Genomic DNA, 16,077 nt, shown 5'->3' with positions numbered 1-16,077 from the left:
GGTCTTTTACTTGGGACATGTTTCTTTGTTTCTTCATTCTGGCTGTCACTCTGATTGCTTCGATGTATTAGATCATCTAGAAAGAAAAAAGAAAAAAAGGGGGGGCTCTCTGCCTGCTTTAATCTGCAGACCACTTGCTCAGCAATAGAGAGACTCTGGGCGACTCAGCACCAGCTGTTGGGGGGAAGGGCTCAGTGCATCATGTGCCAACCTCCCTCCAGACTTGAAGTAAGCTTCCCACAATTAGCTGCTGTGTGCTCTGGAACCGTGCTCACCACCAAAATTCCTCACAGGTTGTTGCGGGTTGTCTGCTCCTGCAAAACACCTTCTGTAGACTGCAGAGGTAGGAGCCAAGAACCAGGGGCTCAGGGTGCCCCTGGCAACACAGCTCTAAGTGGGCGGGGCTGGCCCCCAAGGTACCACAGGGTGTGGTCAGTGGCCCCCACCATGTCAGAGCAGCATGCACTCCTGCATCGGCTGCCAACCCACACAAACTCACCTGGCAAGCCCCGGCTGAATCACGCAGGTGCATAGCTCACGGCCCTACACTCCCAGGAAAACTCCCTTGCTCAGCCTGTCCCAATCAGCCGCTCAAAGATTAGGCTGAGCAGCCTGACAGCCAATTGCCACCCAGACAGCTGTGCACGCGCAGTGCAGAAATCGGGGACCTAAGGCGAGTCGTGGACTTCCGGGTCTCAATAAGCAGTCTGTTGTAGTCGGAGCGCGCTTGCCCGGTGTTTCCCTGGCTATGCAGCACAAACAGTATGGAGGGTTGGAATCTAAGGCCGCATGCGCACGCATGCACGCACGCACGAATGCACACACACACTCCTGCGCCAATTCTAGCAGACCAATGCAGTCCCAGAATTGAGCCTCTGTGGGAGGGCCCAGCCCTGAAAAAATGGCGCCCTCCTGTGCACTACTCGTGTGCAAGCTCCACACCAGGGGAACAATGGTCCCCAAAACCTCCAGTTCCCACACCAAAGGCACTCAGTTCAGTCCTTCCCAGAGGCTCCTGGGCCCAGCCCACAAAGCCACTCCCTCCACCAGGAACCTGGCGAGTGCTCACCAGCGAGCGAGTCGATTTGCCAGCTTCACTGTCTCTCCAATTGCCCTCAGTCTCATCGAATTGAACAAAGAGAGTCCTCACTATTTTCTGCTTCCAGCTACCATAGAACTCCTCTTCCCAGCAAAGTAACCCTGGGGTGGCGAGCATAGTGTGGGGCCAGAGAGTCTCGCCCCCAACCAGAGAAGCCTCCTTACCACTGAGGTGCCCCCATGGGGTCTGCCCTCTCTTGTCTCTGCCCCTCCTACCAGACCCAATGTGGCCTCCTTTTCAAGTCCTTCACCTAGAGGTTCTGCTCATCTAGGGTCCAGGGAACCCTCGAAGTTGAATATCTTATAAATTATTTGTAATTTTGGTGTGATCCTGGGAGGTAGTCGGCGCAGTGTCTGTCCATTCTGCCATCTTACCAGAAGTCGTCTATGCCCAGTTAAATTTTGTGTTTGATGTTCAGCAATATTGGCTCTGCGGTCATAAGAAATAAGAGATTATGTATATGATAGGACTGCCATGGAAGTGCTCTGACTTTCAGACTATAATCTTGAGCTTGTCTCATTCTTTCTGTAAATGCTGTAGTGTACTCAGGAAAGTCCATTCCCACCATGGTCCTTGTTGTCATTGCTATTGCCATGACAATCAAGTGTAACAGCCACTTGGGCTCCTAAGCTGTTTGCTTTAACTGGCACTTCATCACAGTCAACCAGAGATGATAATGTAATTAACTGGAATGTCACAGTATGTCATGATTAACTAGTGTCAAATTTCTTTTTTAAAGATTTTATTGGGGAATTGGGAAAGGGGAACAGTGTTGGCGAATTGGGGAAGGGGAACAGCCAAGTTGTTGTCCTTCAATCTTAGTTGTGGAGGGTGCAGTTAGCTCAGTTCCAAGCCCAGTTGCCATCTAGCCACCCATTGGTAGCTCACGGCTGCTTAGCTATAGGTGCCATGTTCAATCTTAGTTGCGGGGTATGCAGCCCACCATCCAATGTGGGAGTCAAACCAGCAACCTTGTTGTTAGGAGCACGTGCTCTCACCAGCTGAGCCAACCTGTCACCTGTTGGGAGTTCAGCGGCAACTCAGCTCAGGCACAGCTCACTGGCCCATGTGAGAATCGAACCCGGCAACCCTGTTGCTCAGAACGCATGCTCTTAACCAACTGAGCCACTCGGCTGGCCCCCAATTTCATATTGGAAAGGAACTCTGTACTGCCCTCAAGCCAAACACATGACCAAACCCATTCTCTAATCCCATCTTCGAGTATCTGTCTCCTCAGACCACTCCCAGTACCAGTTCTGTATAAGGTTCATCAGGAGACAGAGCCACACCAGTAATTTGAACAGGAAAAATTTAATATAAAGAATTGTAACTTATAAAAGGTGGTTAACTAACAAACTAGAAGTAGCAAGTGTAAAAAGCAGCAACTACCTCTATGGCTGAGGAAGAGTAAATTAGGAAGAAACTAAGAACTTAGATGAGCTCTCCCCACCACTCACCTCATGGAGATTCAAACGCCCTTGAAGAGGCATGACTGCCACAGGTCACACAGCCTGCCACTGCTAAGGCACTTGCCAGAGGGCATGGCCAGAGCTGGTCCACAAACATGGCCTGCTGGGGGGTTGGAGAAGCTTGCTGGAGGGCATCAGCAGGCTGCAGCTATTCTGCAAAGGCTACAGAGATGAGCACTACCTGGCATCTCACATACCACTCCACTGGCTACCGTGCCTAAACATACACACCAAAATCAAAAAGTAAATCCCTTTATTCCACAGTGATCTTCAGGACCACTTCAGGGCCCTCCCTTGACAAAGCTGCTGCTGATACCAAACCAGCTGGCAACGGAGAAATATTTATAGGGTCAAACTCCAGTATCAGAGGGGTAAAGAAGTGTGGATTTAGTGATGAGAGGCAATAAATTGACAACTGGAAAAGGGGTGAATACAATTTGTGTGTTCCGTGGACAGCAAGAAGGCCAGTATGGCTGGAGCTGAGTGAGTGGGACAGAGACAATGGAAGGAAATGAGGTCTGAGAAGCAGAGAGGTAGATGAAGTCAGATCATGTCAGGCTTTATAAATCATGGTAGACTTTGGATTTTAATCCAACCATGACAGGAAAGTACTGGACAGTTGAGAGCAGGAATATGGGATTTTACTTATTGTATAAGGTCAGTGTGTAGATACTTGTTTTTAAAGGTAAGAGTAGAAATAATGGAGGCTCTGTCTACCAAGTGCCCTCTAACTCATGCTCCATCTGCTCTAGGCTACACTCTCTCTCCTGAGTTCTAACCAGAATGACCAAATGTCTCAGTTGGATGGGGACAGCTCAGGACCCAGACCCTCTTTACTCTCAAAAGTCCAAGTTTTAGACAACATATTATATGGTCACACTAATTGTAATATATTTTGAATCCTCTCCTTCCCTGAAAACAAACCTAACATTTCAAGATTATTAGATAGAAATTCTAGAAGTGACTACCACCTCATTGCCATGTTTGGAGAATGCCTGAAGTCCAGGTCAGTCCTTGAACCGCTCCCCTGACACCTAAAAATCTCCCCATCCTTGCTCTTCCTTTATACTCTCAGGTCCCAGCCCACTGGTCCAATTCCTGCTGAAGAGTTGGCATTCCTCTAGCAAGAGATGCTCCAGAGAGGACTAGAAGACAGTCTCATTGACAGTGGCCTAACTTTGAGGACCACCATCCCCTCAAAGGAGTTTGCAGAAGTCATTCCAGTTTCCTAATAAGATATTTAAGATGACAGCAATGTGCAAAACATCAATCCATCTTTCATTTCTCATTGGACCTTGGAACAGAGGGCAGAACACCAGCCTCAGAGGACCTAATTGCTTCCCTAGCTAAATCAAAATTGCTAGGTATAAGGCCAGCTGAGTGGCTCACTTGGTTAAGAGTGTGAGCTCTGAGCAATAGGATTGCTGGTTTGATTTCCACATGGGCCAGTGAGCTACACCAGAGCTGAGCTGCCACTGAACTGCCAACAGGTGGCAGGATGGCTCAGCTGGTGAGAGCATGTGCTCCTAACAGCAGGGTTGCTGGTTCAACTCCCGTATGGGATGGTGGATTGTGTACCCCGCAACTAAGATTGAACATGGCACCTTGAGTTGAACTGCCCTGAGCTGCTGACGGGCGGCCAGATGGCTCAGTGGTTAGAGGTATGCTCTTAGCAACAAGGTTTCTGGTCCGACTCCTGCATAGTATGGTGGGCTACGCCCACCCCTAACTAAGATTGAAGACGGCATCTTGAGCTGAGTGGCCGGGAGCTGCAGTCGGGCGGCTGGATGGTGACTGGGCTTGGAGCTGATCTAGCTGTGCCCTCCACAACTAAGATTGAAGGACAACAACTTGGCTGTTCCCCTTCCCCAATTCTCCAATAAAATATTTAAAAAATAATTAAATTAAATTAAATTAAATTTGGGTCAGATCTGAATCCCTCTTCAATGGCTCCTTATTTTAAAAAAAATTGCTAGGTATAGATGAAATAGGAGAAGTTTGCCTCATGATGCCTCTGGCCCTTGTACCTAAACCCTCTTCCACCTTTTGTCAGATGTTTCCTCCTCTGTCCTTTCTCCTAGTGATTGCCATTGCTCCATTTTCATCAAAACTTGCTATAAAATCTTTTATTTATACCCTCAAAACTTTGGTTTCCACTGGAATGTAATGAAAAAAAGAAGCATAAAGTGTTTCCTCTCCCAGGGACCTTTGTGTTTTAGTAGAAATTGAAGTCTGATTCCAGTGGTTTCTAACATTGGCCTAAATAAGAATAACTTGGAGAGCTTGCTAAAATGCATATTGATGGGCTCCAACCTCCAAGAATCTGATTTAACAGTTTTGGAGTAAGGCCCAAGAATCGGTTTGTATCAAGCATCCCAAGTGATTCTGATGGGCGGTCAGAAACCACACTTGATGAATTCCCTAAGTTAAAGGGAGAAGACACTAATTCTAGAATTGCACATGTCACTTGTGAAAGGAGAAGACTTTATTGGGTATCAGGAATCATGCCACAAAGATAATTGCAGACAAATATATTAACTATATTTTCTGATTCCCAAACTGTCACAGGGAATGTAAGTGGGGCATCACTGAAACATCTGGGTTACATGGTCAACCTATCTGATGGGGTTAGATGGGGTTCTGATGTCATTTAAGCTTGAATTTGAAGAGTGCCATATCCTGCCCTGCCTGTGGGAGTCCCCAGGAAATCATTCACAAGGTGTGATCACAAGCTATGAGGGATGTTTCAATAAAAAAATTATTACAGTAAAAGATACATTGCATTAGCCTCCCTTCATAACACTCCTTCTTGCTTTAAATACACTTACCCATTGTTCTTGCCACTTTCTGAAGCAGTTCTGGAAGTCCTCTTTCGTGCGTATCACTAGTTGTGCTGTCATAGCTGCTTCGATGTCCTGAATCAATGCAAAACGTTTACCTTTTATGGTCATTTTGACTTTGGGGAAGAGCCAGAAGTCAAATGATGCTAGATCTGGTGAATAAGGTAGATGAGGACACACCATAATTTTTTTTATTTGACAGAAATTGCCGTACCAGAAACAATGGGTGACATGGAGCCTTTCTGTTGTGATCACAAAATATGGTGAATGCTGGTGCCGAGTGCCATCCAACAGAAAGGCAGGGATCTTCAATATGGGAAGCGGCACATGGAACGTTAATAACAGTGTGTGACAAGTTTCAACTCATTCGGTGCAGTTAGTCGGGTGTGCGCTACAGTTGAGAGAAGGTGTGTTTTAAAGTGTGCCATAAACCATCCTCCATCATTACAATGCTCAGTGTCACACATCACTTCTGGTATGGCAATTTCTGTCAAATAAAAACATTACAGTTTGTCCTCATCCACCTTATTCACCAAATCTGGCACTGTGCCATTTCTGGCTTTTCCCTCAAAGTCAAAATGTTTCAGGACATCAAGGCAGCCACAACAACACAACTAAAGACACTCACGAAAGAGGACTTCCAGAACTGCTTCAGAAAGTGGCAAGAACGATGGGATAAGTGTGTTCAAGACGGGGGAGAGGGGAGAATAGTATTTTGAGGGGGATAAATGGAAATGTGTCTTTTAGTGTAATAATTTTTTTTATTTAAACATTCACTGTATTGTTTGATCACACCTTGTACATGGAATTGTAACTAATTAGAAACATAAGTGTTGTTTTATAATTAGCTGGAATCATGTGTAGTGATGTACAGTGTAGAGAAAAGTGAAGCCCATAACTCGTTTGGAGCCCACAACTTTGCCTTCTGGTCAGTTTAGGGTATTTTACTTCCACACTTCCCGCAGCTGAAATTTTTGGGCTGATATGTCCAAATGTACCTGTGAAGAGCAAGAGATTGAGGGACTGCTGAGCCCACTTACCTGGAAAGCCATGTAGAAACACAGAGAGAGAGAGGTAAGAAAAGAGAAAGAAATATACAGAAAGGATGCTTATTTCTGCTAACTATATGGAGGCAGGAAAAATAAAGTACAAAAGACTGTCATGTATGTATATGACTTTTTACCATGCAGTAATCCTGCCCATTAGTAACTGTGGCTCAATTAATATTTCATACTCTGATCAATCAGATCAATACCATGTTTTCCTTGAAGAAGGAAGAAAAAAATAGACAGAAGCAGACCTAATGCAGAAAGAGGAATTGAAGGCCAGGCCAGACCAAAGCAGCTGACACCAAATCAAAACGCGTAAGTGAGGCCCTGCACACAGCAGGATGACTCACTTTGGTGACATACTCCCATTGTTATGTTTAATTCCTGCCATGGGCTATTCCCTCACTCCTTTTACTCCCATTCAAGAAAGCATAGCAGGACTGGCCGAATGGCATGTTGGTTAAGAGTTGGCTTGGGATGCCAGCTCTGAGCAGCAGGGCCCCGGTTCAGATCCCACATGAGGGCCAGTGACACTGCCCTCTACAGCTAAGATGGTGAACAACAGCTCGACCTGGAGCTGGGCTGCTATGAGTCGCCAGCCACAGCATAGGCTGCAGTGGGGCTGGTCTGGTCAGCAGTTGGCATGAGCTTTTGTGAGCTGCCATGAGCCGCCGTGAGCAGCCATCCAATGGCTGGCGACCCATCTGCCTCAGCTGGGAAGAGCGCAATGATCACAATACCAACATGGGGCAATGATCACAATACCAACATGGGCCAGTAAAGTGATATCCTCCACAACTACACTGAAGAACAAAATGACAGCAACTTGTCTGTTCCCCCTCCCCGATTCCCCAATGCTATTCCCCACCCCCAATTACCCAATAAAATCTTTTAAAAAAAAAGCATAGAAACCTGCTAGACAGAGTCATTTCATTATAGAGTAAACCTTGAATCTGTTCTAGCTGGTTAAAAATAGCATTTGCAAACTTTGGCACTTTAATAATTACTGGTAACAAATGACATCTTGCTATTGGTGGTGATCTGGTAAGGGGTTGAGACAGTGTGAGTACCCCCAACCTGCTCCAGCAGCTGTGTCAGAGGAAGTTGGTCCTCTGTTACTCTTTCCAGCCCTTCCACTCCTCTTTGCTCCTCATACAACCCTAGACTCCAGAGCTCAGGGTCTGGGTGGTGAGGCAGGGTGGAGAGATGCTCTAGTAGAGAAGTAACGAGGTTGGCTATTGTCCTGTAATTCCCAAAATAGATTGATCATCCATGGGGAGAGGGTGAGAAGGTTTCTGTTCTTGTAACTGTATACAACTCTGACACATGTACTCCTGGGACAAATTATTTTTACACAGGGAATTATTCTGGAAGCTTTGTCTGAGTCAGTTTAATAACAACAAAAAGAGAATTGTATTTTTTGAGTCTTCAAAGTACTTTAATATACATTATCTTATCTCCCCCTCCCTCTTTCTCATTCCCTTCCCTCCCTTCTCCCTTTCTTCTTTTCTTCATTCATTCAAAATCAACTTTGTGCCTTTCCAAATGTTTGGGGCTTCTATTTTGGGTATTATCCATTTAATTCCTTCTATTCTGTCACTTTGTCAACTTTTGAACACTTTTCTGTTAACCTTTTCAATGGAAGGAAAAGGTGGATAATGAGATCCATTGATGAAATAAGGTTAGAGATTAACACTGTATTCAGATTTCCCATGTTTTCCCACACCTCCTTCCCCTTTGTAGAATCAGACAATAATTTGACAGTTAAGTATATTTCTGTGACCTCTAGGAAACAGGAGAATGGATATGGAAGAAGGAAGATATGCTTAAACCAATGTAGACATTGTTAAGAAATTTATTTGCAATTCTTGTTTTTTGTTTTTTGTTTGTTTTTTAAATAACACCATTCCTTAGATAAAAATGTAATCTTACAGGAATATACATAGCATCTCACACAGAGATCACCCTGAAGCTTTTCTGGAAAGGTCGCCCCTTGTAGACTCCCTGGTCTTCTCAAGGGTGAGAAGGTGCAGCAGACGAGACCTTTGACAATGGGGTTATTTAATGATTACAAACTGTACAACAATATTTACACTAGAAAGACTGCAAAGTCATGGAGCCTGGAGGGGCGGTACGGGGTGTGCAGGTGTGGGGGATGGTGACAGGCATTGGGGTGAGAATGGAGGCACTGTCCAATTTCCACGTCTCTCTGAGAACAAGCATGATACAGCTTGGTTTGGGGGGCATGAAGGTAGGCCTGAGCAAGAGGATGTGAGGAGAGGGGGGATGGATGTGGAGCCTCCTACACGGAGGGAAGTTTTGCTTGTACCTCTGGGGTTAAAATAAAACAGGAAAATGAGAGTAATAGACATTCCACTGCTTCACTAACTGGAGACATGTCACCTTATTTCTTAATGAACTTGTGGGTATTTCCACAGGTTGTTCTCATCTACTCCCATCACAAATTGTGTAACCATGTTCAAGCACTTGATATCCATAGTGCTAGAACATAGCTAGACATGTTCCCACGAGGCACTGTGACAATAGTGTATGTTCTGGGCAGAGCAGGAAGCAGCTACGGGTGCTGTAGAACCTGGGTGTGGGAATGGAATATGGCTGATGTCTGATGGTGTGATGTGAGCAAGCAGAAAGGAGTCCACAGAGTCTAAGTTGCCTTCTGAATGAGCACTTTGCACAGGATTGTTAGCTTACAACCCATCTACAATTGACTCAAGTTTTTTCCTGTCTAGCCTTGGTGTAGATTCTCCATGTTGGGACATCTTATGGGGAGGGGCTTGGGACAGGACCCAGTGACTCAGCCTCTTGTGTTCCTCCAGTGACTATAGCAAGGAGCCTTTTCTTCTCTCTTGTCCTGGTTGTAGGCTCAGGAGCAACTTCCTACATGAGGCACTGACATCTCAGCCCTCAGGATCCTGGGGCAGCAAGTCACTGTTGAGACTGGTGCCTGCTCTTCCTTTTTCCTTATCATCCCCCTGCTTCTAAACTTGAGGACACTACAAACATCAGAGCAGAAGTTCTGCAGGCCCAAACTGGGAATAGGAACCATTCAGTCCATATCTGTATTTCCTTGCATAGAAATTACCCTCCCTTAATGCTTACCATGTCTCCGACCAGCTTTCTCTGATAATGACCTTGGTGTAACATTTTCTATGTATGAAGTACATGAGTGGTTTTCAGATGGCAAATTTGTAACAAATGCCTGATTCATGGTAGATTGTCACGTGCCCTTTCTAGGAGCCTGATACAAATCAGATTATTTAGATTCTTAAAATTGGGGTGCATAGGATACCCCACAAAGGGAATAAATACATCTGTGAAAAGGCCAGCATCTGATATGAAGGGAGAGTATTTGACTCTGGTGATGCAACATATCAAGCTTTTGTTTAATTAACTAGTTTTTGTCTTGTTTTCCTTAATGTAGTCGGAATTTAAGGAATTTTCATGAACAATCCCCAACTCTGACTCTGCTCTCAGTGGTGAACTGATTCATTTAACTTAGCTTAAGATATTTCACTGTAATCTCTAATTCCATTTTGGAGGTGGGTTAAATGGCTTTTCTAATACACCACAAAGCCTGAGAATCTTACCACTGCATTTGCTGTAGACCAAGCCTCTTAAAATCATGTGAGGAAAAGGTCTGGATTTTAGGAGTGGACAAATTATACTTAGTTCCTAGTAATAGTAGGTTCAGATGGCACTATTTCCACCCAAGAAAGTGATGCTGGTCTTCTCCCCATTTCTCTATACAGAGCTCAGGCTTCTGGGAGGGGACAAAATCATTTGTCTGGAGCTCGACCCCAGCACCAGCACTTGTCCCTTAAGGATATGCATGTGTGTGTGTGTGTGTGTGTGTGTGTGTGTGTGTGTGTGTGTGGTGGTCAAGTGTCTTCCCAACAATGTAGAAACCTGGCAGATACCCATTTATTTCCCTGTTACATTGGTATCTGCCTCCACAAAGCAATGTTTCATTGTTTTGAAAAACAAACAAACAAACAAACAAACAAACAAACAAGTAAATAAAGTTGAAACCAGAAATGGTTTGCAAAGAAGCTATGTCAGAATCTGCACATGAGATCCCTTTCAATTCTCGGTCTTTCTCACTAGACTAGGGGTCGGAGAAGAGGGAGAAGCAGCGGCTGGGGCAGGAGGCTGGACTAGAGAGGCTGCCTAGGGAAGGCGACAGAGTTCCCACCTCTGGCAGCTGTAGGACACTCCCTTTCATGCTGTCTCCTTAGATGTACTGCTGGACAACCTGGATGTTGGTGACTGAGAGCTTCGCCATGAATGGGATTAGGGCTTCACCTCCTGCTTTCCATGTAGGGCCTGTTTGAGGTAACACGCTGGATAATATAGGGACAGGGACGTCAGCAGAGAGGGAAGCTAGGGTGGCAGGCACCTCACATCTGGCTAGATATGTTGATTTGGTTGGGTAGGTGATGTCAGTCAAAATTGTACTTTTCTTCCAAAGTAGATCCTCGAGGCATCAGCCTCTTTTCTGTGCTGGCCACTGTAGGTGGTTGAATTGGAGATTTCTCTCCATCAAATGGGAACAGGCACATAGGAAGTCAAAACATGCCCTTTTTTGCCCCCTTTTCTCTTCCACTTCTCTCTGTGCTGACATTTTCCCCAGACCAGAGCCATGTCTTCAAAAACAGAACTGGCCTGGACTCTTATTGGCAAGTTTTTTTACTAACCTGGGGCTTAAAGGGGTCCTCTTGAAACCAGATTGCCCTTCTCTTGGTCTCTTTGCTAAACTGTTTCTAACACTTGACGATGATATTTCAATTCTCCTGGGTCTCTGGGGGTGAAGAGGCCACCGTCCTCTTAGCAACATGCATGTTTGTGGTTTGATGAGGCTGAAACACTGACTACCAGAGCTCTTCTTTATGCCTAATCCAAGTTCTTGTTATACTCTTGGCCTTCAGAGTGAGGGGCAGGTACCACCTGGCCTCTGCGAAACAAACATCATCTTTTTGATGACCTCCAAAGTCCTCATTTTCAGGATGCTCTTATTTCTCAGAAAGATACTACTTTAGCATTGGAAAGTATATTTCCATGGTTGCCGTACTATCTTCAGCTGCATGATAAGGAGAAGTTCTGGAAGGAGATGGCTGTGAGGAAGTGATAGGCAGCTTCACTCCAAACAAGCCTCTGAAACCTGAAAGGAGGGTCCCAAAGGAGGATCATAGACAAAGTAAGGAAGTCTTGTACCATTGTCCTTGGATCTCCCAGTCAGAGGGATGCCTGTCAGAAGCTGACAGAAGGACTGTAACTAATAGCTTCTGAAGCAGAGAAAAGTTCATGAATCAAGCCAATGTCTAGGTAAAAAAGTCTCCTCTTTTTACCTGAAGACAAAAAAGAACCTTCTAGGAATAGGCAGAAAGGAGACAGCTGAAAATCTCTCTGCTTAATGTAGCCATGCACATGAATAATTATTAAAAGACCAAGGTGTGGAAATAAAAGAGGCTGGGGCTAGTCAGAAGATAAAAATCAAGTTTACCAACTTGCAGAACATAAGCTGCATTTCTTCAAGTCTTTCTGGTCCTCAGCATGGTTGCTTTTCTCCTGCCACCTGAGGGTTTTCAGATTTGATCATTATGTTTTACAAGGTCATAGGAAAGTTCTACTTTAGGTGAAAAGTAAACATCACTTAGTACACCGTGGATGAGGTTCATTGATGTCATGACTGATTCTGCCAGTCTGTGATGATGACAGGTTATCACATGTCAATCCTACATAAGTGGAGCGTGAGGTCAGGTTCAGAAAGACCCTAGGCAGGGAACTCCCTTCTGAAACTCCCTTCCTTCACAGCAGCATAGAACAAAGTGTCCTTGTCACTGCTGACACTGTTTTTATGGGGGTAGGGAGAAAGGCTAGCTGCCCTTCTTGATGGAGTTGACTATAAAGTAGAAGGGAGCCTGTGGGTGTGACTGGTGAAGGTCAAGAGGCCCCTACTTAGGTAGGGCCCTGGGAGTAGCTGGAATGAGCCCAGCCTGTAGCCCATGCCACTGGCCAATGAGATTTGGTGATGTAGATGAGAAGTCCAAAAGGAAAACAGAATGGAAAGGCTGAGCGTGTGTGTGTGTGTGTGTGTGTGTGTGTGTGTGTTCAATTAAGATTCCACATTTTATCTAGGGATCAAATGTATAGCAAGAACCAGATATCAATGTAAAAGGACTCCTCTCTCCATCATAACTAAAATCTTAGCAACATAGTGGCAAACATTTTGGGAAACTGGACAAAGAGCGACACCTAAACTTAATTTCTAGAAGACCCTGATAGCATTGAAAAGGAACCAAGCATGTTTGGATGGGTTGGGCTTGGAGAAACAAGAAGAAACTATTTCCAGATTTCAAGTTAACCTGGGAGTATCTGGCACATTTCTCCACTTTTTCATGAATTAGTCCATAAGAAATGGACTTCATTGAGAAATGGACTTTTCCCACTTTAAATTTCTAGGTTGCTTATATAATTGCCAAGAAGGACTGAGAGAACACTGGACTGGAAGAGATTCAATGGGTAAATTCTGGGTGAATAGTTGGGTCCTATTTCCCCAAATCAATCCCTTTTCAACCATCATTACTGAAATCTATTAAAAGCAAACAGCTTCAATAGGGTGATGCTCTAGGTAGAAGCAACTGGCAAAAAAGAAACTCCCACAAAGTCTCTGGTTCCACCATCTCTGTGAACTCCCGATGCCCCCTCTCTTATCCTGGTCCCCTCCATGGCCACATCCCCTAGGGGAGGATCTCCTGGTCCAGAGTGAAGAAAAGATGGAGAGGTGAGCATGACAGATTTGACTTCTGGATGGACAAAGATTTTATTTGGTTGCCTTTTCCTAGCCCCTCCTGAGTTTGGGTAGAGCAGTTGAAAGGATGCCCTTCCCTTCCCACCAGCCCAACTCTAATCCCATCCTCACAGTCAGCGTATACTTTCCTGAGAAACCACTGAGCAAAGTTTGTGCGGTGGGAGTGAAGAGAAAAGTCAGCCACCCTTCCTCTCCCTTGGGAGACACTGATGCCAACAAGGTGAGGAGAGAGGCTGGTGAGAAGGTCTCCCTCATGAGCCCTCACAGTGAAGGGCTGTTCCTAGAGAAATTTCCGATCAGAGAACTGGTGCAGACTAGATAGAGTGAAGACTGGAATAAGATATGTTCTGGTCTCTCAAAGGAAGATGTAGTACAAACATACCTATCATATACTTCTGGAAAAATTGAGGGAAACCGAAGCAAACACAAGATATGCAAAACAGTCATGTCCAAACCTGTTGGTGGATAGCAGAATAATGATTTACACTGGTGAGACCCTTGCTCATTGTACACATTAAGAGAAAAATCATTCCCTTTCCCCCAACCACATACAGGAAAGCACTTAAGAGTTCAAAGGTAAAGCTTGTCACACTCCAAATACAAAATGATTTACTTACATGCAGCAAAATATACAAGGAGTGAATTCAAAAACAAACTTAATTCAATTCATTATATTCGCTTGGCACAATTGCAATTCAGTTTTAAAAAAATATTTGTAAAATACTGAAACTGACCTGAATTCAAGTATAACGGTTTCTTCAACAGAAACATTATCAATGCAATAAAACATCACACGGAATATATCGAAGCAAAACGCCTTCTTGAGTTTTTCCCATAAATTTCTGTGTGTTTTTTAAAATACAGTTTTAATGCCAACAGGACTCACAATTGTGTTTTTGAAATGAATATTATTGCATTGTTTTTGCATATCTTGTGGGACAGAAAATGCAAAGAGTTACTGATTCCCGTTTCAGAAGCAGAGACATTGGTTTGTTTTTGCTTTCAAATGGCCCCAGACTCTGACCTCCCAGTTAACTCAGAAACGGGGAGCTGCTTACTCATTTGGCGCATGGATGCGCTGCGTGGGTGCATGTACACATGTACGATGTACGCACAAAGCCAACCCACTATATACGTGTCTCTCTCTCTCTCTCTCTCTCTCTCTCTCTCTCTCTCTCTCTCTCTCTCTCTCTCTCTCTCTCTCTCTCTCTCTCACACACACACACACACACACACACACACAGAGAGGCTTCCTCTCTCTGGCACCCACCAATACACCTGGCATTCACAAGAACCCACTCAGTGACCCATCTGTGCAAGACCATATCAAGTGCATTGCTGATTACCTTTAAATTGTAAAACCAACCCCCTCCCAATTTTTTTGTTACTACCTACGGAAATTATAACAAATTCTTGGGCATACAATGGGTGGTAAAACTCTCCTACTGTGGCTCAATTGAACCCTCCGTAGAAAAAGGAAACCACACCCGTTTAAATAATACGTTCAAACCAAACCTGATTTACATTTTCAAAGGTGAAAACAGTAAGATGGGTGGCTACAGAACTTTGTAAACACTCTTCTTACTCCCCTCCCCCTGGGAAAACAAAATTTAAAAGAAATAAAAAACCGAAACAATGAAAACTGCAACATGCTGTCAAGAAGGATGTCAAACCACAGAACAAAAGAGCGCTCAACAGGAGCTCAGCACCACCTTGCTGTGTCAAGAGCTGGCTGCCCCTTCTGGGCAGGCAGTGCCATTCCCTTCGCAGGAGGCTGGCGGGCTGCTGGTGGGCTGCGGGGCTGGAACTTGGGGCTGGGTGGCCTGTGCAGATGGGCAGAGGCCTGGCCTTGTGGTGAAGCTGCAGCGCTGCCCCGCTCTCCTTCCGGGCTCCTCAGCTCCCGCCGCCTCTTCGTGCTTCCTCCTCCCTCTTTGGGGTCCGGCTGGGTCCTTGGGAAGTCATGCCCGCTCTCTTCCGCAAATCTACAGGGCCCTGGCTCTATGGGGACAGTGAGGCTCGTACAGAATATGTGCAAAATGATTTTTTTTACAAGCAAAGTTGAAAGACACCCGTTTAACAAAGGTCCTTTTGGTGAGGGCTACCGCAGGAAGCTGAGGGTCCTTTTCATGCCCAAGGCGACTGCTGGTTCCTGGTGCAGGGCCTGAAACACAACAGGGAGGGCTTCTCTTGCTTCCTCCCGGACCCTTCCACCTCCTCCTTCTCACCACTCTACCTCTGTGGACACAAACTGGGGTTGCTGCTTTTCTTCCCCAACAAAGCTGACTCTCCATACCACCCAACTCTGCGTCTTGTCCCAACGAAATGAATGAAGACGCTGTTCCGGTTAACTCCAGGTCACGAGAACAGTGAGGCACTTCTGAAACGAACCCTTTAGGAACATTGAAACAGATAAAAAACCCAGCATCTCCTCAGCCCTGCTACTACGGGCTGCTGACATAGGCCCTGTGGTCCTGCAGCTCCTCTTCGCTTCTCCGACACTCCTGGGCGGGCCCACAGGGCTCATCCTCTTCGCGCCCTGCTCTGTCCTGCCCCGGGTCCCTGCAGTTCACAAAAGGTAAGAGGGTGCCATTGGGGCTCTGCTGGGTGCCCCCACTGAGAATGTTGTCAGCAGCATTCTCCATCTCCTCTATGGTCATGTCGCAGGCATCAGCCAGCTCCTGGGTTGTGACCTCGATGAACTTGGGATCTTGAGCAAACTGCCCCAGTCCTTCCGAAATCAAGACCTGAAGTGGGGGAGGGGCGGGAAAAAGAACCAAAGAAGCACATGATT

General features: G+C 45.5%; 1 protein-coding gene across 31 annotated transcripts in view; it reads right to left on the bottom strand.

Moving 5' to 3' along the window:
- Positions 1-8,294: 8,294 nt before the first annotated feature.
- The window catches only part of CACNA1C (calcium voltage-gated channel subunit alpha1 C), a 776,856-nt gene continuing 769,073 nt past the window's right edge, over positions 8,295-16,077 (bottom strand). For all 31 annotated transcript variants that reach the window (XM_019654082.1, XM_019654049.1, XM_019654052.1 and 28 more), the window contains one exon: positions 8,295-16,030. In XM_019654082.1, coding sequence (XP_019509627.1) covers positions 15,728-16,030 — 303 coding nt within the window. In that variant the 3' untranslated portion in view covers positions 8,295-15,727. The remainder of the gene's footprint in view (positions 16,031-16,077) is intronic.

This window comes from Hipposideros armiger, unplaced genomic scaffold (genome assembly GCF_001890085.2).
Source record: "Hipposideros armiger isolate ML-2016 unplaced genomic scaffold, ASM189008v1 scaffold_213, whole genome shotgun sequence".
Lineage (NCBI taxonomy): Eukaryota > Metazoa > Chordata > Mammalia > Chiroptera > Hipposideridae > Hipposideros > Hipposideros armiger.
The sequence above is the reverse complement of the archived record's forward strand: the minus strand, read 5'-3'. Positions and strand labels throughout refer to the sequence as shown.